Source organism: Myotis myotis, unplaced genomic scaffold, assembly GCF_014108235.1.
Source record: "Myotis myotis isolate mMyoMyo1 unplaced genomic scaffold, mMyoMyo1.p scaffold_m19_p_18, whole genome shotgun sequence".
Lineage (NCBI taxonomy): Eukaryota > Metazoa > Chordata > Mammalia > Chiroptera > Vespertilionidae > Myotis > Myotis myotis.
Window position 1 is genome coordinate 33,980,440 of NW_023416322.1, and position 23,323 is coordinate 34,003,762.

The 23,323-nt window shown below is 50.4% G+C and overlaps 1 protein-coding gene across 4 annotated transcripts in view; it reads left to right on the top strand.

Moving 5' to 3' along the window:
* Positions 1-2,400: 2,400 nt before the first annotated feature.
* Positions 2,401-23,323, top strand: part of IGSF3 (immunoglobulin superfamily member 3) — an 87,029-nt gene continuing 66,106 nt past the window's right edge. For 3 of the 4 annotated variants that reach the window (XM_036342588.1, XM_036342590.1, XM_036342592.1), the window contains exons 1-2: positions 2,401-2,518; positions 3,171-3,831. In XM_036342588.1, coding sequence (XP_036198481.1) covers positions 3,789-3,831 — 43 coding nt within the window. In that variant the 5' untranslated portion in view covers positions 2,401-2,518; positions 3,171-3,788. Of the gene's footprint in view, positions 2,519-2,741; positions 2,763-3,170; positions 3,832-23,323 lie in introns of those variants that run through there. The other variant, XM_036342589.1, reaches the window with a different exon arrangement.

Here is a 23,323-nt window from a genome sequence, read left to right on the forward strand (position 1 = left end):
TTCAAGCACACTTTTTAGATTCTGAGCATCTTAATGGGCGTTGCACTTGGTGTTCCCTAACCTTGGAATGTTCTTCCTGCAGAAATCCCCAAGGCTCCCTCCCTCTCTCCCTCCCTCCCTCCCTTCCTCCCTCTAATCAGGTCTCTGATCAAAGGGCACACCCTCTGCGAGGCTTTCCCTGACCATCACCTGGAACAGAATCCTCCTCCACACCCCCACGCATGCACACACAATTCCCTTATCCCCTTTTCCTCAGAACACATGTCATGCTACGTTATATATTTATCTGTGTTTTCCTCTAGAATGTAAGCGCCATGAGAGCAGAGACTTTTCCTAGCACATAGAAGGTGCTCAGTAAACAAATGGAGTCTAGCAGAGCGGGAGCAGTGGGAGATGCTAGAGTCAGGGTTGTCTTGGGAGGAAGAGGTAATATTTAACGCACAAGAGGAGATTTCAGTACAATACTTGGCATATGTGATAAATATTTAATCCAATTCAATTCAATTCAAGTATTTATAGTGCAATTACTATATGCAGGCCACAATGCCAAGAGTTGTTTGCAATAAATGATTATTTAAGGGCGGATCATGCCGGCAAGGGAGCGGGGTGGGCAAATAAGACCCCTTAGTTATTTTTTAATCCCTCATAGCATGTTCTTCATTGCCCTGCGTGCTGGTCTTTTCCTCTCTCTCTCTCTCTCTCTCTCTCTCTCTCTCTCTCTCTCTCTCTCTCTCTCTCTCTTGCATAAATGAATTATCAGTCTATTCCTTCATTAAATCTTTTCACTATCATACTGTTCAGTAGGGTGAAAAAAACATCTTACAAACCATAGTCCCTTTTTGAGTTCTGAACGCCACCCAACCCCCCAATCCCCATCTCTCAGGCCTTTGCTGGCATACCCAGTTGCTTTTTGGACATCTTCACTTGCATGCCCTCAGGCAACTCAAACTCACTCCATTCAGCCCTATCCTACTATCCTGATCTCAGCCTTTGAGGCTGAACTGGTTTTTCTGGCCCATCCTCACCCTCAACGCCAGGAGCCTACCTCCCCACATCAAGGGACCTGCTCACTCCTCTCCCTCCCTGTTGCCACTTCTGAGGTTCGGTCACCATCACCTTTTGTCTGGATTTCCGGCAACACCCCCAGCCGCTTATAGAACTCCCATTCCATCCATCCTCTGCACCTAGGCCAGAGTAGTCTTCCTACAGTGGACAAAACCTCGCTTCGTGAAGGTCCTCGGCTAAACGCCCAAACTCCTTAACACAGCGTCCAGAGCGCTCCTGGTTCAGGCACTGGGTTTCTTCTCTGCTCATTTCTTGCACTTTCTTACAGCCTAGTTTGGGCCCAACAGAGATTTCTGGTCCTCTAAGTGGGCCACTCTCTCTCTCCCTTCTGGGTCTGCCAGGATGCTGAGTCCAAGGCCTGTGACTCCTCACTCCTCTCCTCTCTCTTCCTCTGCTGCCTCTTCTGCTCTTTGATTCTTCCTAGAAGCCTTCCTGGGTGACCAACTCCCCCTCCTCCTCATGCCCCGACCCCCAACATAGGACCTATGTCCCTACATGCGCTTTTTCAACACTTTTTTTTTCCTTGCCATCCCTGTTTTATTGTCTCCTCATGGGACTGCAAGCTCCAGGAGGACAGGGCTGTCCTGGTCTACCTTGGTCACCTTGTGAGGGTGCCTACCCAGCACCCAGGTGGGCTGGATAAGTATCAAATGAATGAAAATGCACTTGCTTGGATAGGACCTTCTCATAAAACAATTACAGCTGACATTTACTGAGTGCAGAAGATGTGGCAGGCACCATTCTGTTTTGCACGTGTATCACGGGCATCTCACATAACCATGACAGATGGGGAAACTGAGGTACAGAGTCCCCGACCATGGTTTGTCTTGAGGAAGTGGAGGAACCAGGGTTAGAACCCAGGCTATTTCAGAGTCCAATTCGGTCTCAACTTCTAGGAAATTCGGTGCTAGAGCGAAGCGCAGTATGGGTTGCACTATATGAGGAGGCCCACGTCCTCTGCGAAGACTTTGTTTTTGTGTCGCCCTCCTGGGGGGCCCTGGGGCCTTCTCTGGGCTTTGGGAAGGGCCTGTGCGTCTAGCCTGCGACCCGGGAGGCTGCCCGTGAACCCCCGGTTAACTTTCGGGGCTGCTGGCCCGCACGCCAGATGTATCCAGGGCCTTGGGTGGCCCTCCCCACCGGCAGGTGCGGCCTCGGCGTCCCCCCTCCCCCCCAAGCCAGGTCCCTGCCAGGCCCCCCAGCCCCGACGCGCGTCCCGGGTCTGCGGGAAGGGGCGGGCCCGGGGGCGGTGCCTCTGGCCCAGGCGGCACCCGGCCCCGCGCTCTGCCTGCCGCTGCCGCGGCCCGGGCTGGAGGGGGCGGGGCCTGGGCGGGGCCGCGCGCGGCTGGGGCCGTAGCCGGAGGACGGGGAGGAGGCGGCGCGTCCCCAGAGGCGTGCGCCCGGGCCGACCGACCGGCAGACGGACCGGCGCGTAGAGGGAGAGGGCCGCGGAGAGGTGAGCATAGGGGAGCGAGGGCGACGCGGGCCCGGGCGGCAGCGGGCGGAGCGGGGCCCCGGGAGGGCGCGAGGAGGGGCGGCGGCGGGCCGGGCGCCGGCTGCGCTCGGGGGTCGGCCCCAGACCCTCCTCCGGCCGGTCGGGCGCCCAGCGAGCGTGTCCCGGCAGCGGAAAGCGCAGCCTCGGCGCCCTTCTCCCTCCGTCTCTTTTCTTCCCACTCAGCGGAAAATACACACCCGGGAAGGTAAAACAATAGCGGGGCCACCAGGGACGCGGCGCGCCGGGCTCCCACGTAGGGGGCGGGGGCCGGGGTGGAACCGGGAGTGGCGGCCCCACCTCGGAGCCCCAGACCGAATTGCGCCCGCGGAGGGTGGGGCTGCCCGTGGCGCCGGGCTCGTCGCCTCGCGCCGGGAATTCCCAGGAGTGAAGCATTTGGCAAAAGTATGGCAGGCACCATCCGGCTGCCCACAATTGCCCTGCTCTGGGCGGGGAAACTGAGGCAGAGGCAGACCTAGCGACCTGACCAAGGTCAGAATGTAAAGCGTCCGTCCTGGTCCGGGGAAGGGACCCAGGTGTTCGCGGGCTCTGCCCCTCTCTGGGTTTTGTGGCCGGCGTGTTGGGCTTTGATAAATCTTTGTTGTGTTTGTTTTAGAAATCTGCTGGCATTGGGGACCGCCTCAGGGCTCGGAAACGCCAACTGGCTTCGTGTGTGCCAGGCAGGTCTGGGGCTGGTGGCAGCTCCTTGACCTCCCATCATGGATGGAGTGCACTTTTCCACGAAGAAACCCAAGCAGTCGCTGTTAGCCAGGGCCGATTTGGCTGTTAAAGGTTTTGACAAAACCTGCCCAGGCCCCTGTGGGGAATCCGAATGAAGGAGAGCGCAGACACCTTCACTGGGAAGCCAAGGACATTTCTGTATAATCAGCGGATGAAAGGATTTTCTCAGACTCTTTTCCCCTTTTCCTGGAGGATTAACCCACCGCAATCTATAATTCCAGTGGAAACCGCAAGGCACACGATGTGGCAGGAGCCCAGAGCGCCTGCAGGAGTGTGCTGGACCCTTTCTTTGCATCGGGGAGTTTAACACGCGCCACCCACCCGTGGTCCTCCCGACTGCCTCCTGCTGATCTCCTTAACCTTTTCTTATTTTCTGAGTGAAGTTCTGTTTCCAAAACTGTCCCCCGGAGCTGTGAGTGGATTGCCAGCAATGAGAGATTAAGACCGAGAGAGGAGGAAGCGCCCCGTGTTGTGACTTCTCTCTGCTGCCGACATGAAGTGCTTTCTCCCCGTGCTGAGCTGTCTGGCTGTGCTGGGTAAGTGGCATTGCTATCAGCGCGATCGATCAATGGGAAAGTTTAACCTGCTGTTGGTTCCTGTAATTCCGTGTGGTTCTTTCCCATCAACACCAGGAGGCGGCTGGTATGTGGCACAGGTTGAGTGGCACAGGTTGGACTGGTGAACTAAGAGGCCCATTTCTGGCCGGGGAGGAATAGTGGAACAACGTGTGTGGTCTGTAAGAAGGAACATTTGCTGCCCTTAAAGTGTCTGTCCCGGGCTTTGCAGGGATGAGGTCCCCCATCTGCCCGTCAGTGGTTGGGGGACTCTGTGTGGGTTGTGGGCTGGTTCTTTGCAGTATTACACACGTGCTTGAGTGGCTTCACCTCTGTGATGGTCCATGTAAATTCTTAACCCGATGTGGCAACATTATTCCTACTGTGTCGGGGAGGTTGGTGTGGTGATGCTGATGGGGAGGTAGGCGTGGTTGGAAAGGGGTTGAAGGGATGCTTTGCGCTACCTAAGTGGTCTGGATACAAACACATGTTTGAAGGCACTGTCATATGTCCCCTCACCAAGGAAGCGCGGATTGTTGCTCTGGCAGGAAGAGAGGCTGGAGGGATTTCAGCTGCCTGGTTTGGGGATGTATTAGGATTGGTTTTTGTGCCCCCACAGACGGTCAGAATGCTTAGAGCTGGACGAAGAAACTGGCACTGAGAGGCAAACCTTGGACGCCTCTCTCAAGATTCTCTTCCCAGTGCCTAACGCTTGTCCATCCTCAAATTCAAAACTACTTTCCCTGCCATTGAGCTCCGTCTTCAGTGACCTATGTTAGGACACATTGGGTCTCGGGTAAGCTCCCTGGCCAGGATCTGTCTGTCTCTGCATTGCCCCAGGCCTCACACGTGAGCACACCTCCCCCCTCTCCAATGGCTGGGCCCCCTGCGTTCAGAACCAGTCGTCACTGCTGCCTGGGTCTCTGCACCTCCAAGTCCAGGCTTCTTGTATTAATGGGTTTGTCCATGAGCTGCTGGCAGTGGAGATTGCTTTCATGCCTTGTGTACACCCTGGTGAGAGTTCCCAGGTGGGTGGACAGAACGGAGCCTGGGGTTAGAGAACCCGAGTTCCAGTCTCGGCCTTACCGGGATTGATGTCTGAGCCCCAGTAAGATGGGATGAGGCCTCCAAGAGCTATCTTGACAGTGAAAGGCTGTGAGTGCTCTGAACACATCATAAATGTGTGCAGTCAGTGGTTTGCAAACTTGGGTGCAGGTTGGAATCACTGGGGGAGCTTTTAAAAGTCCAGGCGGGCCCAGCCATCATGGCTCAATGGTTGAGCATCGACCTGTGAACCAGGAGGTCAGGGTTCGATTCCCGGTCAGGGCACAGGCCTGGGTTGTGGGCTCGATTTCCAGTGTGGGGCATGCAGGAGGCAACCAATCAATGATTCTCTCTCATCATTGATGTTTCTCTCTCCCTTCCTCTCTGAAATCAATTAAAAAATTTATTAAAAATAAAAGCCCAGGAGGCAACCCCAGACCAATTCAACTAGATTCTCTGGGAGGGTAACCCAGGCATCCGACGTTCAGCCGTCCTAGGTAATTCCAGTGCGTAGCCCGTGAAGGAAGCAGCGTGTAAGTTCATTAACGCCAGCCCTCCCTGCCCTGACGCATGCACACACACCTAGCCTGGCGGCAGTGTAGTCAGCAGAGCCTCCGCCCAGGTGTGGGTTAGGGTAGTGTCTCCCGTGTGCTCAGGTGGACGCAGAAGGCAGGAAGCTCTCTGTTCGCCAGTCCTAACGATCCGATTGCCATTTGTGATTCTGTATTTGTCATTCGCTTAGTGTCTGGGTGTAAGTCAGTAGTTAGTGAGTCATGTGGATTCAGGAGGACCAACAAGGAAAGCCCTCCGGGAGGTTCAGGTGTGGGGCGGGTTGTGTGGTGAAGGCGGGAAAGAGGCAGAGTGGTCGGGTGGGGCCCAGGCCAGAGGGAAGTGCTGATGGGAAAACAAGGAGATGTGACATTTGTGCCTTTTGTTTCCTCCGGCTGGTCCCTGTGCTGGGCCACTCTGTGGAGTGGAAGCTTGGGCCCTGGCACCTGCACTGCTGTCTTCCCTTCACTCCCAGCCTCGCGTATAAGCAGGTGCCGTGGAGGACAGTGAGCCTCAAGGTGGCCTTGAAGGGGAATGGTGGCAGGAGACGGACGTGGTGGGAGTGGGAAGGTTTGGAACTGTGGACACACATCCATCTCTGCCTGGTCTTTTGGGCCCCACTGGAGAAGTCCCCTCTTTTCTCCTTCTTCGGTGGCTCTGAGCATGGTGGAGGGAACCTTGGAGAGCAGAAGGTATTTGGAGCTGAGGGGGGGGTCTCGTTTTCTGCTTGTAGTCGGTTGTGGAGTGATTCATGGGGCAGCGTTCTTGCTGTGTCATGCAAATTAATGTGTAATGTGACTTTGAAACAGCAAAGAATCCCCAGGTTTTATGCCCATGTGAGCCACACCCCTGGAGTAAAATTGTGTGTGTGTGAAAAGTAGGAGAAGGCTAAGTGCTCTGCAAAGTGAGGCTGAGCCAGCCTCCAGAAAGGCAATGCGAGTTGGGAAACCCTGGGGGATACAGGGCGGATCTCCGAGATGCTTGTGGCTCCTCTGACATCATTAGGCCTGTGCTTTCTGCTCCCGGTCCTTTGCCATGTCTGGGTCAGATCCCTCCTTTTCTCCTTGGCTGGGCACTGATTCCTGCCCTCTTGACCACTGTCTTGTTTCTTCTTGTTGCAGCTCTGGGTTCCCACCCCTCTGGGGAGCCATTGGCTGCCACAGGCACCCTTCTTCCAATTCTAAAGCCTGGACCTGGTTAAACCATGAGGAGAGTGAAGTTCCATTACTGAGAATGGGCGGAGCCAGAGGGCCAGAAGGAGAGAGAGCGAGCTGATTGTGGCTGTGCCTGGGAGCAGCCTTTGTGGGTGACAGTGACACAGGATGACAACTCTGGGAGAGACAGATTAGGATTTGTGTCTGAGGAACAGGGAGGGAACTATCAGGAAAGATGAATATGAGCTTTAGGCGCATAAAGCAAATTTCGCTTTTGCATTGCCAGGAAGAGTTATGCCTCCCAGCTCAGTGCTGATGCTGCAAACAAGATGAAATCGCTTTAAAAGTGTTAGCAACAGAACACTCCCAATGGAGGCGGTTGGGACCTCTCTGGATCCACGCAGGAGAGCCTGTCGGCGGCTGATGGTCCTGTAGTCTTCTCCGATGGGAGAGAATTTCGTTTGGAGAGCGTGGGAAGCCTCTATTTGAAAAGGATGGGCTCAGGAAGCATCACTTACTTCCCAGTTAGTTAGGGAAGCTTCTTTGGGCAGAGACCAGAGGGTGCTTCCAAAAGAGATAGAAGGGAACTTTGATGTCCTGTGGGAGTGTGACCAGAGGCAGGGGTGGGGTCATTAAAGGCAGAGATAAGGAGGCAGAGGAGAGGAGTGAGGTGGGTCAGGGCCCTCAGAGGAAGGAATCAAGGATTCCAAAGGGATAGATGAGAATAGTGATAAATGGGTGAACAAACATCCCTCTCCCAACAGTAGTCCTAGAGGGAGTGCACCTCCCTTCCCTGGGGGCCTTTGACAAGGGTGCCAGAGAAGGGAATTCTTGTCTGGAGGACTGGCGTGGCTGGGGTGCCTTTCAAGTGTGTGATTGTTGAGCCACCTCTGGGCCCCCAGGGCAGTGTTAAGATGTCTCCATTTCCAACATTTTTCTTTGCAGCGAGATAAGAACAGTGGTAATATCAAGTCTCCTAACTCAAGCCCTTACTGTGAAGCAAGCCCCATCTCATTAAGTCCTCAACACAGCCTTGCTGGGTAGAGACCTTGTCTGCTCACCTTTTTGTAGATGGGGATATGGAGGCCCAGGGAGGTGGAGGAACTTGCCGAAGGTAGATCACTGTACCAGCTAGAAATGTGCCCCACAACGGTAGGACCCAGGCCCCTTCTGTCTTGCTCCAAGTGCATGCTTCCATTCCCAAGGGCATCTCATGTCCCTGATGGCTGTGCTGGGAGGGAAAAGGATAGGTAAAGGGCAGGCCCTCTTAATTTAAGGACGCTTCTAGGAAGTTATACACATCACTTCTGCTTATATCCCCATTGGGTAGAATTTGATCACATGACCATACTCTGCTGCGAGGAGGCTGGGAAATATTATCCTTGATTCTGAGTGTCCATGTGCGCAGCCAAAATCTAGGAATTCTATTACGGTAGAGGAAGTAGAGGACAGATTTTGGGGGACAGCTGCTGGTCTCTGGTATAGTCACAGAGCTAGCCAGTGGCAGAGTGGTTTCGAGGCCGGGGCCATTTGGTTCCAAATCCTGTGTTCTTCCATCCAACAAGCTGTGCCCTCCGTGAGCGTGATCCCCAGCCCCTAGCCTCCGGGAAGCTTTGTTGGGAGGGCATGAGCTAGATCAGTGGTTCTCAACCTTCCTAATGCCGCAACCCTTTAATACAGTTCCTCATGCTGTGGTGACCCCAATTTCATTGTTACAAATTGAACATAATTACAGCATAGTGATTAATCACAAAAACAATATATAATTTTATATGTGTTTTCCGACCCCTGTGAAAGAGGCGTTCGACCCCCAAAGGAGTCGTGACCCACAGGTTGAGAACCGATGAACTAGATGAATTAACAATTGTTACATAGGAGGCAACATAATCAGCACATAATTAAACACTAAACGTTGTGGGTTTAGCAGTAGGACTGTAGTGTTTATAGAATGCTTATGTGCCAGTCACTGCTAAACAGTGTACATGGCATGACCTTCTGTAGAAAGTACCGAAGGGCCCTCCCTCTCTGTCATGTTCATTGCTGTAGCCCCAGAACTCAGCCTTGTGCCTGGCGCAGAGTAACCAGGTGTTCAGTTAAGTTGTTGATGAACGAGGTAGGTATTGTTTCTGTGTTGGCTCCTTCAGTCAAGATGGGGAAATTCAAGGCTCAGAGAGTTTAAATCCTTTTGCTCAAAGGAACAGAACTAGAAATTGGCAGAGCCTGGATTGGAATCCATGTTTTTTGGCTATAGTGTTCACGCCTTTACTTCACCGGGCAGGGGTTCTCTAACCATTTTTATGCCATGGATCCTCTTGGCAATCTAGTGAAGCCTCTAGACCCCTTCTCAGGAAACACTTTAAAGGGCATCGATACAAATGCATAGGATAACAAAGAAAATAAATGGTATTGAAACTTAAGTTATCAAAATATCAAGAGCCAAGGTTATGATGTCGCATTTAATAACATTACAGAACAAGGTTACCATAATTTGGGCATAATGAAAGTGAACATGCTATTTTGCGGTCTCTGCATGTATCTGTTGTGACACAGTCATGGGCTACATTCACAACAAAAGCACTGTTAACATGCACTGAGAGTGCAGATAAAGATGTCGGGGGTTTTGTATGTTCATTTTTCCCCCATTCAAGTTCACATACGCTCTGAATTCCATCCACAGACTGTGAAGTTCAATGTCGGTGGTGGTTGTTGGGGAGAGGATTGGGGCTGTGCTTTCAGATGGCAGGGTTCAGAGGGGGAGGACATTCTCTTCCCAGCAGAGTCCTGATAATTCAGAGTCAGACTCATAACCGTGGTAGATTCGCCCTTTGGAGACTAGAGAAATGACTGTCAGTGGTTTTAGGTACCAGTTCGGGTGGGACAATGTGGACAGGGAGGATTGACTTGGATGTGTTGAGTTTGGAATCTGGGCTTAGTCTGGATCCCTGGAGCCCAGGCCTGGGCCCTGCATGAAGTGGCTCCAGGTGTTGGCCTTCCGTGGTCCCAGCCTTGCGCATCCTGAGTTATAGCTCCTTAAGTCATATTTTTAGGTTCCTTTGGGAGCTCCTCATTCGCCGCAATTGGACACCTGTTTCTTTGCTGTTTCAAAGGGAGCACAGCTATTCCTCATGGAAGAGTTGTTTTTTTTACTTTAAGGAAATTTAGGACACCTGTGTGTGAATTCACCCTGATTTCCAGAGGAATAAATGGTTGCACCAAAATCAAGCTTATAGTTGCAGAAAATCACATTGCCGAGTTCTCTCATCAAGAACCCTTTAGTGAGGGGGCCACAGTGGCAGGCACTTAACAAAAGCCATAGCAATGGACTTTCCATAACGCATCCTCAGTTAAATGGGACTTCGTTTTTATTTTTGGATCTCTGCTTTCATAAAGGCACAAATCACAAGGTGTGGTAGCAAGGGTTTCTTCTAGAAGCTAGCTTCCAGGCCACTGGCAGCCCAGGCTCTGCATCTTCCGCATCTGTAATTACAGTAGCAGAAGCGCATAATGAGCCTCAGGGCCCTGCAAGATCCTAAACCAAAGATTAAATTATATTCACTCTACCCAGGCTGGAAGCGCATGTGGTCAGATGTCACATGGACTTTAAAAAGCTTTATAAAAGCTTTATAATAATGAGAGTTGAAACAAAGTTTCTGCCTAGCCCTCTTTTAACTCTAATTAAATTCATCCGAATGCCCCATCCCCCACCATCCAGGTGACCCAGGCATTGCTGGACACAACCCTGTCCCTGACCCCTAGGAGATGATCATCTAAGGCAGTGGTTCTCAACCTTCCTAATGCCACGGCCCTTTAATACAGTTCCTCATGTTGTGACCCAACCATAAAATTATTTTCGTTGCTACTTCATAACTGTAATTTTGCTACTGTTATGAATTGTAATGTAAATATCTGATATGCAGGATGTATTTTAATTGTTACAAGTTGAACATAAAGCATAGTGATTAATCACAAAAACAATATGTAATTATATATGTGTTTTCTGATGGTCTTAGGCGACCCCTGTGAAAGGGTCGTTCAACCCCCCAAAGGGGTCGCGACCCACAGGTTGAGAACCGCTGCTCTAAGGCCAAGTGGCCAGGAAGACATTGATAGTGTGTGGTGTCCGAGGATGGGCGTTCATTGTGGAGGGAGGCAAGGCACGTGTGTGCTTGTTTTCAGCGGGAGGAGTGAGGGGGTTCTCTGGCCGGGAGGTGAGGCTGGACGAGGTCAGGAGTGGTCATTCTGAAAAGGCTCTGGAGGAGCTGGAGTGTCAGGCATGCCTTCAGACATAGAAGGATGGGGTCCTGGTAAAATTGGGGGGGGAAGACCCCTGGGCACACGAGTGGAGCAGCCCCAGTGTCGGTGGGCCCGGACCCTCACGGTGTAGCTAAGTAAGAATTGGAGAAGGTGTTTGGCATGGGGCCTGGGTATTTGGGCCAGAGACAGATGGAAGATGCCAGAGAGCTGTAAGTGGGAATCCTGGAGGACCCCTGGAGGAGTGGCTAGGGAAGGCAAGAGGCCATCCTGGAGGGGCAGGTCCAGAGTGGAAGTGATGGGACCTGTTCTTGCACCAAAGGGTGAGCTTTCTTTCGTGTGTCCATCAAAACAGCATCTGGGCAAAGACACTGTAACAAAACTGTGAGCTCAAGAGATTGTTGGCCAATCTTCTAGTGGTGGCCTCTTCACCCCAACTCTCAGGTCCCTAGGCCTTCCCTTTATTAAAACAGGGGGAAGGAAGCTGATGCCAGTGGGGTGCTTTTTCCCCCCCGTTATGATTTTTTTTTTTATCCTCACCTGAGGATATGTTTTCTTTGATTTTCAGAAAGAGAGGAAGCAGGGGAGGGAGACACACACACACACACACACACACACACACACACACACCAGCTGCCTCTTGTACTGACGGGGGATTGAACCCAAAACCTAGGTATGTGCCTCGACTGGGAACGGAACCCACACCTTTTGGTGTATGGGACAACGCTCCAGGACCCCATTACGATTCTTTGATGTAGTGGAGTAAGGTCAGGATTGCCTTAAGTTGGTGTTACTTTTGTGTGTTAATTCTGTTTTTGTTTATAACACCCATTTTCCCAGGAGTGCAGTCTGCTCCTCCTTTTTGTGGAGGCTTCTAAGTACACTGTCTCTGCCCTCCACAGGGCACTGGGTCCCGCCGGTGGTGTGTCGGTGACAGAGACTTGTCCTGACAGGGCTGCCAACCTTCTTCTCAAGGACCCCTGTTATTCACTCCCCTTCCCCCAGGAGCCTCATAAACTTGAAATCTTCCATCTCCCAGACAGACAGCATTTATTAAATGTGGTATCAATCTGCTTTTCCTATGCAGCCATCAGTGTGATCTCACACTTGATATAATCCAGCTCTAAAGCAAAATCAGGCTGGTGACCTGGGCTGCTGATGACCAAAGGACGTATAAGCCTGACCTGTTCGGTACCTTAGCCCCTGTATCTTAGCAGTTAGGGGGAGGTGGTGTCATTTTAGGTGTTTTTGAAATCTCTTAAGGTGGCCAGCTTATGGACTCCAAGTGTTATTCTGAGAGCTTAGGCAACTAGGTTTTTGCTTTGCTTTGGGCATGGGAGAGGGCCTGCTAATCATTGGCCATGTCAGGGAAGTTCAAGATGCCTCATGAATGTGACCAGTGTGCTGGTACAGAGAACAGTGACAGGCCTAACATGCATGAAGATGCTATCCAGGTCCATTCGTGTCTGCACAGTGTGTTTGCCCATGAATTGGTTGCATTGGTGACCTTGATTGACTTTCAGTAGGAAGAGGAACAGGAGACCTGGAGTTGAGTAATTCATTGCTTCACGTCAAACCATATCTTGTCCTGGCCAGGTACAACCTATTCCTTGGTTTTTGTTTTATTTTATTTTTAAAGACGTCCAGAGAATGAAATTTCACAACCTCTTAAGTGTAACACGTCCATTAGGAAACCTTAATTTTGATTTGAATTAAGTCATAATTTAAAACAGCAGATAAAGTGCTTTAGGGTAAGCGTATACAAAAATAAAGCAACGAGAGATTGTTTTCAATTTCACAAGGCAGCCTATACTTATAAGCTTTAGTTTTTTGAATTTTAATTTTTAACAGAGATAACAGTTGACTATAATTCTTTTTTATTTTATTTTATTATTATTATTTTTTTATTGCTTAAAGTATTACAAAGGGTATTACATATGTGTCCTCCCCCCCCCACCCTGACTATAATTCTGTTGTTAAAAAAATCAAATAGTACAGACAAAAAGTAAAATGTGAAAGTTCCCCTGTTTGCCCCATGCCCCATACTGAGTCTGATATATATTCCTTACATTTTGATATACGCATGTATTTTTTCTGACATAAATGGAAACGTACAGAATATATTGTTCAACAACTTGATTATAAAGGGGTGATTTTCTTCCCTATTTATTAGGTTTTATGGCCAAATCAGAATTGATTTGGTTATTTTATAGCTAGCTGCAACTGTAATTTGTGAAATTATTGGGGAGTCGTGAGCCTCATTCAGTAGCTATATAATGGAATAATTTTGTCTTTATCAGGGGCAAGAGTCATAATAAAAACACTACCCTTAAATTTGAATGTATTTTATGAAAAGAATTGACTTGTTTATTCTGAATATTTTCTCCCAAAACACAGATTTAACAAGTTAAGCATGCACATATTTTATTGACTATTTTAGTTCTAATTTTGAAGCTATGTTGAATTAAAATGAAGCCTATTTAAAGCTTGTTAAGAGGACAACCACAAATGCTGGGTTTTGTGTCTGATTCAATCAAGTGTCCTTGTTTGTTCACATACTAGAACAAAAGTGAGAGTTTTCCTGACTTTTCAGTTCCCAAATGATTCTTCCATTTAGAATGAACTGGACCAGGGGCACCTTCAAGGTTGCTGACTCACAGACAGTCAAGACCTTAACCCGTAGAAAGAGAACTTTTCTCTCTAGTCCTGCAGAAGCAGCTGTTGCTGTAAAAATATTATTATTTCTTTTTTAAAAAATGTTTTTTTTATTGATTTCAGAGAGGAAGGGAGAGGGAGAGAGAGATAGAAACATCAGTGATGACAGAGAATCATTGATCAACTGCCTCCTGCACGCCTCACACGGGAGCCCACAACCCGGGCATGTGCCCTGACTGGGAACTGAACCGTGACCTCTTGGATCGACACTCAACCACGGAGCCACACTGGCCAGGCAAAATATTATTTCAAAGTGTGGGTTACTTCTCAGGTTCACGGCTATGGCTTTCTTTAAAACCTCAGGAGTCACTGGAGGTTCACCTTTATACCCAATTTATAAAATAGTCGCTGTTTGGAGGGATGGTTGCTGGATTCACATACCATAGTCAACTCTTCTTAAACATCTGTTCACCTGCTACACCCGTCCAGAGACCACAGTTCTGTTAGAATCTTCTTATAATACTTTCCTGAGAAGACTTTCATCTGTTTATTTACCCAGTATCTGAGTGCCTGCTTCAATCGCTCATTGTTCTGTTATCTCACATAGCAAGAATTTGAAGGTAAAATCATGGTGAACATGATTAAATAGTCACCTGATATGTATGTTAATCTTTAACAAATAGATTAATTAAGAACACTGGCATTAGGGAACTCTTTTCTATCCCTAAGGTAAGCCTTTTTTTATTATTACTTAGAATCTTTTCTTCCTGTTTTGTTCTCTTCTTTGGCAACCATGAATTAAGAATACCACAAGCAGCCCTGAATAGCAGTGATGGAGGAGATGGGGGAGGAGGGTCCATAAGGGCAAATTCTTCCTTTTGAAAAGATGCGAGTATATTGAGTCCTGAATATGTGGAATGCCCTTATTAACTGCTGGGGATGTTGTCTCGTCTATGGGAGTCGGGAATTTCATATATGGAAGCCCTGAATTTCTAGAAAGCCAGAACAAATGGGAAATAGAACAGTCCCATACTTCCCCCGCAGGTAGGAGAGAGCATGCGTCGCAGGCTCTCTGGAGGACCCTTATGCTGGGGTGTGGTGGTGGTGGTGGTGGTGGTGCGGTCGATCTCTCCTGCTCTCGGCTGCTCTGAGTCCTTCCAGAGTGCCTCTTCTCAGGAAGCCATGGGAGGGGAGGCTGAGGGATGGCTCGGGACCCTGGCCAGTGGGAGGCTTTGTTTCCCAGAAGCTGCTGTGGGAGTCTGCTCAGTAGGGTGCAGGCTCTTCCAGGTAGGCACCGTGCCAGGTAGCCTCCCCCTTTGCTTCAACCCTGAGACGACACCGCTTTGCACTTGTCTCGAGTGTCACCTCTTCTCCACGCATCCCTGAGTCTACAGGTCCCAGGCATGCTGTGCACCGGGCCCAGTGGAGATGGCTTTAGCCCCAAGCAGGTGGGGGCTGCTCCTAGGAGCCTGCCTGCAGGGCCATCCACCATCCACAGGCTCTGCCAGGCCCTTCTGGTTTTCCTCGTTGGTTTTGCTCTGCAGTGGTTCTCTGTTGGTTTGGAGATGGATGGTTTTCTGTTGGTTTGGGGATGGATGGCCTGTTGGAAATTCTGCTTCACAGATGGACACGTCTGTTAGTTCCTGAGAGGAGCGATTGTGTAGATAGATTCGTTCTAGGCTCACCCTGCAACAGACAGCCCTTTATGACACCGTTTAGAGATGATTTGCTGAACCATTTCTTAATGTCTCCTGATGTTGCCGAACAGTTTTGCAATCTGCCTTCTGGCGTTTTGTTACAAAAGATCAAGCCCGCATTCCCAGCACCCTGCCCGCTCTTTTCCTTCCCTCTGTCACTGCGGGTAATGGCCCGGCGCTGGTTGCTCAGGCACATCATGGCTGCGAGCAATGCCGTCCCTTCTCCCTTCTCACATGCCTGTCACAAACCCAGCTCTTCCGAGCAGCTCCCATGGGCAGTGGGTGTCTAGAAAGGAGAGAGGAGATCGAGAACTTGCCTCCAGACTTGAATTTGTTTTGGAAGAATCTTTCTGGATCTCAGGTGTAATCCTCTTATTTTAAAGGGGAACTGTTCTGGAGGTGAGGACAAGACTGTGTTGGCCTGGGAGCGGGGAGAATGGATGGAGGGCTGGAAACCCCCTTAACAGACGAGGAGACTGGTGTACGTCGTCTTTGTTTTAATTAAAGCATTACACAATCCAAACATTTCCTTTCCCACTGGTAACCCCACCGCAGAGCTGTCATTTCCCATAGTTGGAATTTGGGGAGAGCCAGGCCTCATTTGAGCACAAGGCCAGATTCAATCTATGCTTTGGTGGGAAATAAGTAAATGTGAGCCCTGAGGGCTGTGGTAGTTATGGGGGATTTATGATTACTGTGTTTGCCTCCTCGTCATAATTTATTCAGCAGCCCGTGTCCTGGCGCTGGTGCGGTGCCCATCAGAAATCTGATTCTGGTTTTCTTCTGCACATCTTCCCTTTTGTAAATGCAGAGGCATTCACTGTAATCAAGGAGGCTCTTCCTCTGTCATCAGTAGGGGGATGACTGAGTCACATGGAGGGTTTTAAGTAACTAAACTCTTAAGACATCCAGAGCATAATCTCGCGGGTCCTGATCATCCCGCCTGCATCCAGAGATGCGCGAATTTCTGCAATGAGGCTGGATGGGGACCTTGGCATCCTTTGGAGATGGTGACAGGTTTTTGTTTGCTTTCGGCTTGGGGACGGGGCCTGCTGACCATTGGCCATGTCAAGAGAGTCCGGGACGCTCCATGACTGTGACCAGTGTGCTGGCACAGAGAACGGTGACAGGCGCTTCTGTATCTGTGCAGCGTGTCCAGGGCGGGCTCCCCAGGAGATGCTGCAACGTAGATAACAGGCCTGCTGGTCAGTGGTGTCCACTGGCACTTTTGTTAAATTATATCAGGTTAATAAAAAAATTAGGGGTGCAGCTCTGGTCGATTTAGCTCAGTGGTTAGAGTGTCGGCTGCGGATGGAAGGGTTGGGGGTTCAATTCCCTATCAAAGGCACGTATCTCGGTTGCAGGTTCCCCAGCGCTGGTGGGGGCATGTGAGGGAGGCAGCCAATCGATCTGTGTCTCTCTCTCCTCCTCCTCCCTCCCTTCCACTCTCTCTAGAAATAATGAAAAAAATACCCTCTAGTGAAAATTAAAAAAAAAAAAGAAAACCAGGGGTGCAGGCTCTGAAATGTTCACATTTTCCTTATAATTTGATGTGACATCACATATATCATTTATTAGGCTAAATTGGATTATAGTTGCTCTTCAAGTTGTCATTTCTTTAGTTTCTAGTTGCACCCACTCCCTGATGTTCGCTCAGGTTCTTGCCACCAGAAGGGTCCTGCGGAAGAATTTGGTGAATTACTCTAAGGGCCGTCTTTGCTACTTTCTCTTAATAGGTAGAAGTCCTAACACACAGACTGATGAGGAAGATGAGTTTCAATTAGTAAAGTGTCTGAATTAGCGAATATTTTCCGAGAATTTCATTGTTACTACTTTTAAGTGAATATTCTAAGGTAACCGAGGCAAATAGAGCGCCTAATACAGGTCCTTGGGGACCCTGCTTTAGGAGACCAACAGAATGATTTGCAATTAGCGTGCCAATTGTTTATGTAAATGGTGTTTCTCAAATGCTTGATTGTGTTGGAAAACAGTTGATTCTCTTAACTATTTTAAGTGTTCCCTGTGAAGCCCCACCTACCTGCGCTGCTGGTCGCTTATATGCCCCGTGAGGACCTGTTTTGTGAAGACCTAAGTCAGCCATATCAGCAGTGTCAGAAATTCCAAGCTAGGGAAGTGCCTGGTCCTCACCGCCCAAGATGAGTTAGCTCTCTCTGCCAAAAGCTTCTCAGCACCCTCGCTTGCCTCTTGTAACAGGAACTAATAAGTTAACCAGTATCTAATGTGCTCTGCTACGTGCCTGGCCATGTGCTACAAGGAGACACAGCCATCATTCTTGTGTAGTTTATAGGTTAGCAAAGAAGTCAAGCAGTCACAAATACATACACACAATTAACCACAGTAGTGAAGCTAGACGTACTTTCTTCAAGATTGAGGTTGCTTTTTAATTCTTGGTTTCATGCGCTAGGCTGCAAGTTCCATCAGGACAGGGGTTGTGCTGTTGGTCCTGGTGTCCCCAGCCCCTCCTTATCCTGCTGTTGGCATAGATATTAGCTGAAATGGAAGACATCGCCACGTTTGTAGGTCAAAAACAGCAACGCCATATGGTTCAACCTGCTAGTTGCTCAGTCAATGTGTTGTATCGAGTGTTGAATGCATGTCGTAATCAATGAACTTTTCATAGCAGGCTGCATTTAACACAGCTTTCTGTAGCCAAGGAAATGCCAGCTACAGTTTTAGAAAAGGAAATCCAATTTAAATTCTGATGCTGGTGCTGCCACTTAGAGCTATGTGACCTAGGTCAAGTTCCTTTTTTCTTTTGTTGAATGTATAATATACGTAACGTACAATTTATCATTTTAAACCTTTTAAAGTGTATAATTAAAGTGGCATTAAATGCATTAAAAAAAGAAAGAAAGAAAGAAAGTAAGGAAAAGGAAATCTAGAACTTGAAACAACAAAAACCCCGGACCTGTGATGCAGACACCGGGTACCGATGGGACTCTAGGGCCTTGTGTTCAGTATGGCTCTGTGCAGCCTGGCTACCTGTCCAGCCAAGGTGGAGGCATGTGTATCTTCGGGTCTATAGTGCTGTCAGTAGCCTAAAGAATTGGGGGACTGTGCTGCAAAGCTGAGGTGGCAGGCACAGATGAGCAGGAAAAAGGAGGGAGACCTCTCACCTATCAGCACAGCCCAAGGAGGGCCCAGACCTCGCGTGTTTTCATACTCAGTAGATCTGTTTGTGCCCACGACATGCTCAGTTACCTGCCAAGCACTGCCCGCCTGCCTGCAAGCCTCCGTTGAGCCTGAACAGGTGGGTGGCTGTGGACCACTGGCCATCGGAGGCCGGGGTGAGCTGAGGAGAAGGCCCAGCTGGGCCCTGTGGGGAGCAGCCCAGCCCTCTGGCCTGGTCCTGCTCCCTCTCTGAGAACTGGGAGTTGGGCCAGCCTAGGGCTTGGACCGGAGCTTCCCAAACCTCTTCTGCTAAGTGCTTTTTTTTTGCATCTATTTGGATTTCTTGGCCCTCTGTCCAGTTGCTGTGCACACGTGTCCAATTGTGCCACTCTGTGATAATGCTTGCAATTTTCTCACACCTGCAGGATAATTTCCGGTTCAGCTCAATTCCGCAGCTATTTGTTGAGTCTCTTATCTCATGTGCCAGCACAGGATGGGGGTGGCAAGTTAGGGAAAATACAAATATATGACATCGGTTCCTGCCTGTGGCAGACCCTGTTGGTTGCCTGCACAGTAGCCAGCCTTTTCTCTTCTTCATGGCAGGGCCCTTATTTGCTTTCAACACCACACTCGCCTTCTCCTTCCCACTCACGGAAAGGTGACCCCACTTCCATCCAGGGTAAAAGTTGATTGATCTGAGCCAGTCATGGAGGTCTATGGTTTAGACATGGGCGTCTGACACAGTTTTGGCCAGTGAGCTATAAGGAGAAGTCTACCGGAGAGGATTCTGGGAAAGACCTCTTCCCGATTCAAAAGAAACACACAAGAACCCTGACCAGGTAGCAGCTAGGTTGGTCAGAGCGTTGTCTTGATACGCCAAGGTTGTGTGTTTGATCCCCGGTCAGGGCTCTTGTTCTTTCTCTGTCTCCCTCTCCTCCTTCCTCTCTCTCTCTAAAAGCAATAAAAATAAAAATAAAAAAATAAAAAGAAAGAAACGAAACATAGAAGAAGAGACAGACAGTTCCTCCCTGTGGGTTCTCGGCAATCAGGCAGCCGTCTTGTCATCATGAGGAAAGCAAGTCAGCGGGGACCAGATAGGAGGAACCAGGATCCCTGATGACAGCCAATGCCGATACAGCAGGCCGACCGCCACACTCTCTGTGCTCACTGTTTTCGCCAGTTGAGGCAACCTACGTTAGACACTGCGTCCAAGGAGCAAAAAATAGGATTTCTTTTTATTAAACAGTGCAATTCAGATCATCATCAGAGAGCCCGTGCTTAGCCTTGTGGTAAGACAGGAGAGGGGTAAGGATGTTGGCACGAGGGACCGAGTGAGGAGACTATTTGGAGTGGATCCTGGATCCTGAGGTAGGATGAGGATTTTTATAGGAGGAGCAGAAGGCATCGGAGGAGCAATGGCATGAGCCGACCTCTGGAGACAGGAGTGGACGTGGTCATGTCAGAGAACCGTGGGATCGTGTGCCGACTAATCCCACAGGGCATCGTCTGCAGCACTTCGGATCGGGGCCTACACGGCGACCCCTGGTTATGCAGTGGGGAGGTATTGTGGGCCTGGAGCAGGGGAGACACTAAGACAAGGGACCTGGGGAGAGAGGATTTGGGAGACGAATACCAGGCCGATTGGGAGGGAAGAAAGGGAAAGCCGAGTGACCAGAGTAAGCTCCTGGAATAATTCATTTGTAGGTGAGATTTAGTAGAAAGCAGCGGGAACGGGGCGGGGGATGTGCTCATGGGACTGCCATGCATGGGCTGGAGCTGGCTGGCTTTCATTCCACCCCTGAGGCTCGCAGTGATGTGAAGGCCTTTAGCTCTCCAGGGAAGGGATCCCTGCGCAGGAGCTGTGCTAGTGAGGTGGCTGCTCTCCCAGGTCACCAGAATGTCAAGTGGCTTGCAGAGAGGCGTGCTTTGGTGGCTGGTATCTGCTGGTGACCAGCTGGAGCGCCTCAGTCATCTGCCTAAAAGTAGAGCTTCAGGGAGGCGTTCCAGACCTCCAGGCTAGACTAAGAATGAGGTGCAAAGCCCAACTTTGTCATCTTTCCCACTCTCAAGAGATTCAAAATGTGCCTTTTCCTGAAGGCTGGGCGCGGCGCCTGGGGCTGGGAGTGCAGGGCTCTCTCTTTGTTGCAGCTCGGAGCTCATTTTGCCCGGCTGACTCACATTATTTTCCTAAGGGCAGAGGCCCTGGCGCGGTGCTGGGAGGCTCTGGGCATCTGGGTTTTGTCAGGCAGCGAGGGAAAGTGCAGACGTCGAATCCCCTCTTGCTTTAAACAAAGCAGAGCCAGACGCGAGGAAAGGGCCTTTATGCGGCGCCTGTCCCGCTCCGGGTGTGAGCCCCGTGGGTCCTGTTTCTCCTCTCCCTGAAAACTTGGCCCCATAAACACCCAGGAGACACCCCTTCAGAACTGGGAGGCAGCCGGCATCGGCCTCTCTGGGGCTGTTTATTTTTATGAGTTTGAAAATATGAAGACAGAGAGGGACCCTTTCTTTGTCTAATGGAAAGTTGGTGTTCTTATTTTTCCTCCACTTTCTTTTGTTTTTAATATTTAAAAAATGTTTTTATTGATTTCAGAGAGGAAGGGAGAGGGAGAGACACAGAAAACATCAATGATGAGAGAGAATCATTGATCGGCTGCCTCTTGTGCGCCCCACACTGGGGCTCGAGCCTGCAACCCAGGCATGTGCCCTGACCAGGAATTGAACTGTGACCTCCTGGTTCATAGGTCAACGCTCAACCACTGAGCCACGCCGGCTGGGCTTTTCCCTCCACTTTCAACAACATAGCGGGTTGTAAATGTTTGTAGATGCCGTTCTGTTCGTAGGTAGCCACCCTGATTTTACCGTTGCGCTCCTTGCTTCCTCCATCAGGCGGAAGGCCCAGTTCAGTCCTAGGAGGAGGATGAAACTGGAGCTATCTGTCAAGCTGGCCTTTCCTTTGTCCATCTGTCCTTCCAGTCATCCATCCATCTGTCCACCCAACCAACATTCGCTACATCTTTATGATTGAGTCAGCAGAGGGCTCTGGGGCAAGCTACTTAACTACTCCACCCGCCCATTTTTCTCATGTAAAATAGGAGCTACTCGCCGGGGTTACGGTGAGCCTGAGGCGGGCCCTCTGAGCAGAGCGCTTTGCATCATGCCCGGCACGGCACATGCTCACTCTTGTTGTCCAGGACCAGGGGTGCCACCCTGCTCAGCCGACTGGCCACAGGTTGCCTTAGACACGAGTGGCCATTTGGAGGTTGGATTTAGGCCATAGTACATGGTTGCTGGGCCATAAAGGCATGGCCTTTGGACTGTATGGTCACCTCCCTCGGGGTAGCTCGCTGTTCGTGTGTCAGTCCTGGCCAGGCCATGATAGCTGGGCTCCAGAATCTCAGAGCCAGTGACAGTACACACGGCCACTGAGTGTTCACCAGCCCGTGTCGTCTGATGTTGAGAGCATCGGAGGCCCAAGGGGGTTCCTCACCCCATTGTTTGGGCATTGCTGCCCTGTCTCACCTGCCCTTCACCTTTACCTTTTTGCCCCCTGCCATACCTCTGCCTCTCCACGTCCCACCAGTGTAAGCCAGTTTCACTTCTAGCCTTCTCATCTGCGTAAGCTCCTGCTCTGTGTGTGCTGCTGTGACAGTCTTGCCTGTTCTTTAACATCTCCTCCTTGTTGACGTCATCTCATGTACCACGTTGAGTTTCTCAGAGTGAGCCTGCATGGTCCATTCAAGGGCACAGGAATGGCCGAGGATCTAGTCCAGTGATGGCGAACCTATGACACGCGTGTCAGAGGTGACACGCGAACTCATTTTTTTGGTTGATTTTTCTTTGTTATTTATTTAAATATATAAAATAAATATCAAAAATATAAGTCTTTGTTTTACTACGGTTGCAAATATCAAAAAATTTTTATATGTGACACGGCACCAGAGTTAAGTTAGGGTTTTTCAAAATGCTGACACACCGAGCAAAAAAGGTTCACCATCACTGATCTAGTCTGAGTGTCCCTGGGAAAGGGAGAGATTTGTCAGTGATGGCGCACCAGGGGCTATGGGGAGAGAGCTGCGGTCCCTGAGTTAGGATCCCCTGAAACAGAGGCATCGGAGAGGCAGGACACGCTGGTCGGCTACCAGGCTTCCCTGCGGGTGGCAGTGGCCCATGGCCTGGGGGCCCTGCAGTGTGTTCCCTGCTTCCTTTGTTGTCCCAGCTTAGCTGTCTGCATTCTTGGTCACGTACTGGACCATGCCTCTGGCAAGGTCAGTTTCCTGGAAGGCTATCAGCAGACACTTCCTGCCCCATTCACCTCTCCGCCAACCAGCGAGGTGAGGAAAGTCTCACCTTCCCTGTTTCTGAGCCAAAAACCAACCCGGTCTTGGCTGGTGGGTGTATTGTGCTAAGAGGACCTTTTGAAGTAAAATTGGACACAATAAAAAACTGGCACCATTCACCTCCAGGTCTTTTAAAGTTCCTAGAAGTCTTTCAAGCCCATCTTTCTTTGGATCTCCCCCGCCCCCAAGTCACCAGCAGCCCCCTGAGGTACTGACAGTGGCGGTCACCAGAGGCCAGGCGGAGGGACTCCGGTCCTGGTGCCTGTGGGGAGTGACCGGACTGCGGGAACTTGTGTTATGTGTCACAGGGCCCGCGGGGGGAACAGACCACAGGGTGCATAAAGGAGCCCCTGTCCTGCCTGCTCAGCGCTGTTTCAGCCACTCTTTGCGCAGGGAGCTGCGGCCGGGGGGGGGGGGGGGGGGCGGCGGCGGGGGGGGCGGGGGGGGGGAGAGGGTGTGCAGTTATGGGAAGGCACTTACATGACCCCTCGTTAAGGTACAGGAAATGACAGGCCTGAAGCCACAGCCAGGCTGGGCCTGGAGCAGTGGGCACGTCAGCAGCCAGCAGCAGCCCAGCCCAGCCCTCACCACCCCCTCCACCCCTCGGGGCTGTTCCACAACCACCCCCAGCAGCCACATCCATGGGCTCCCTCCC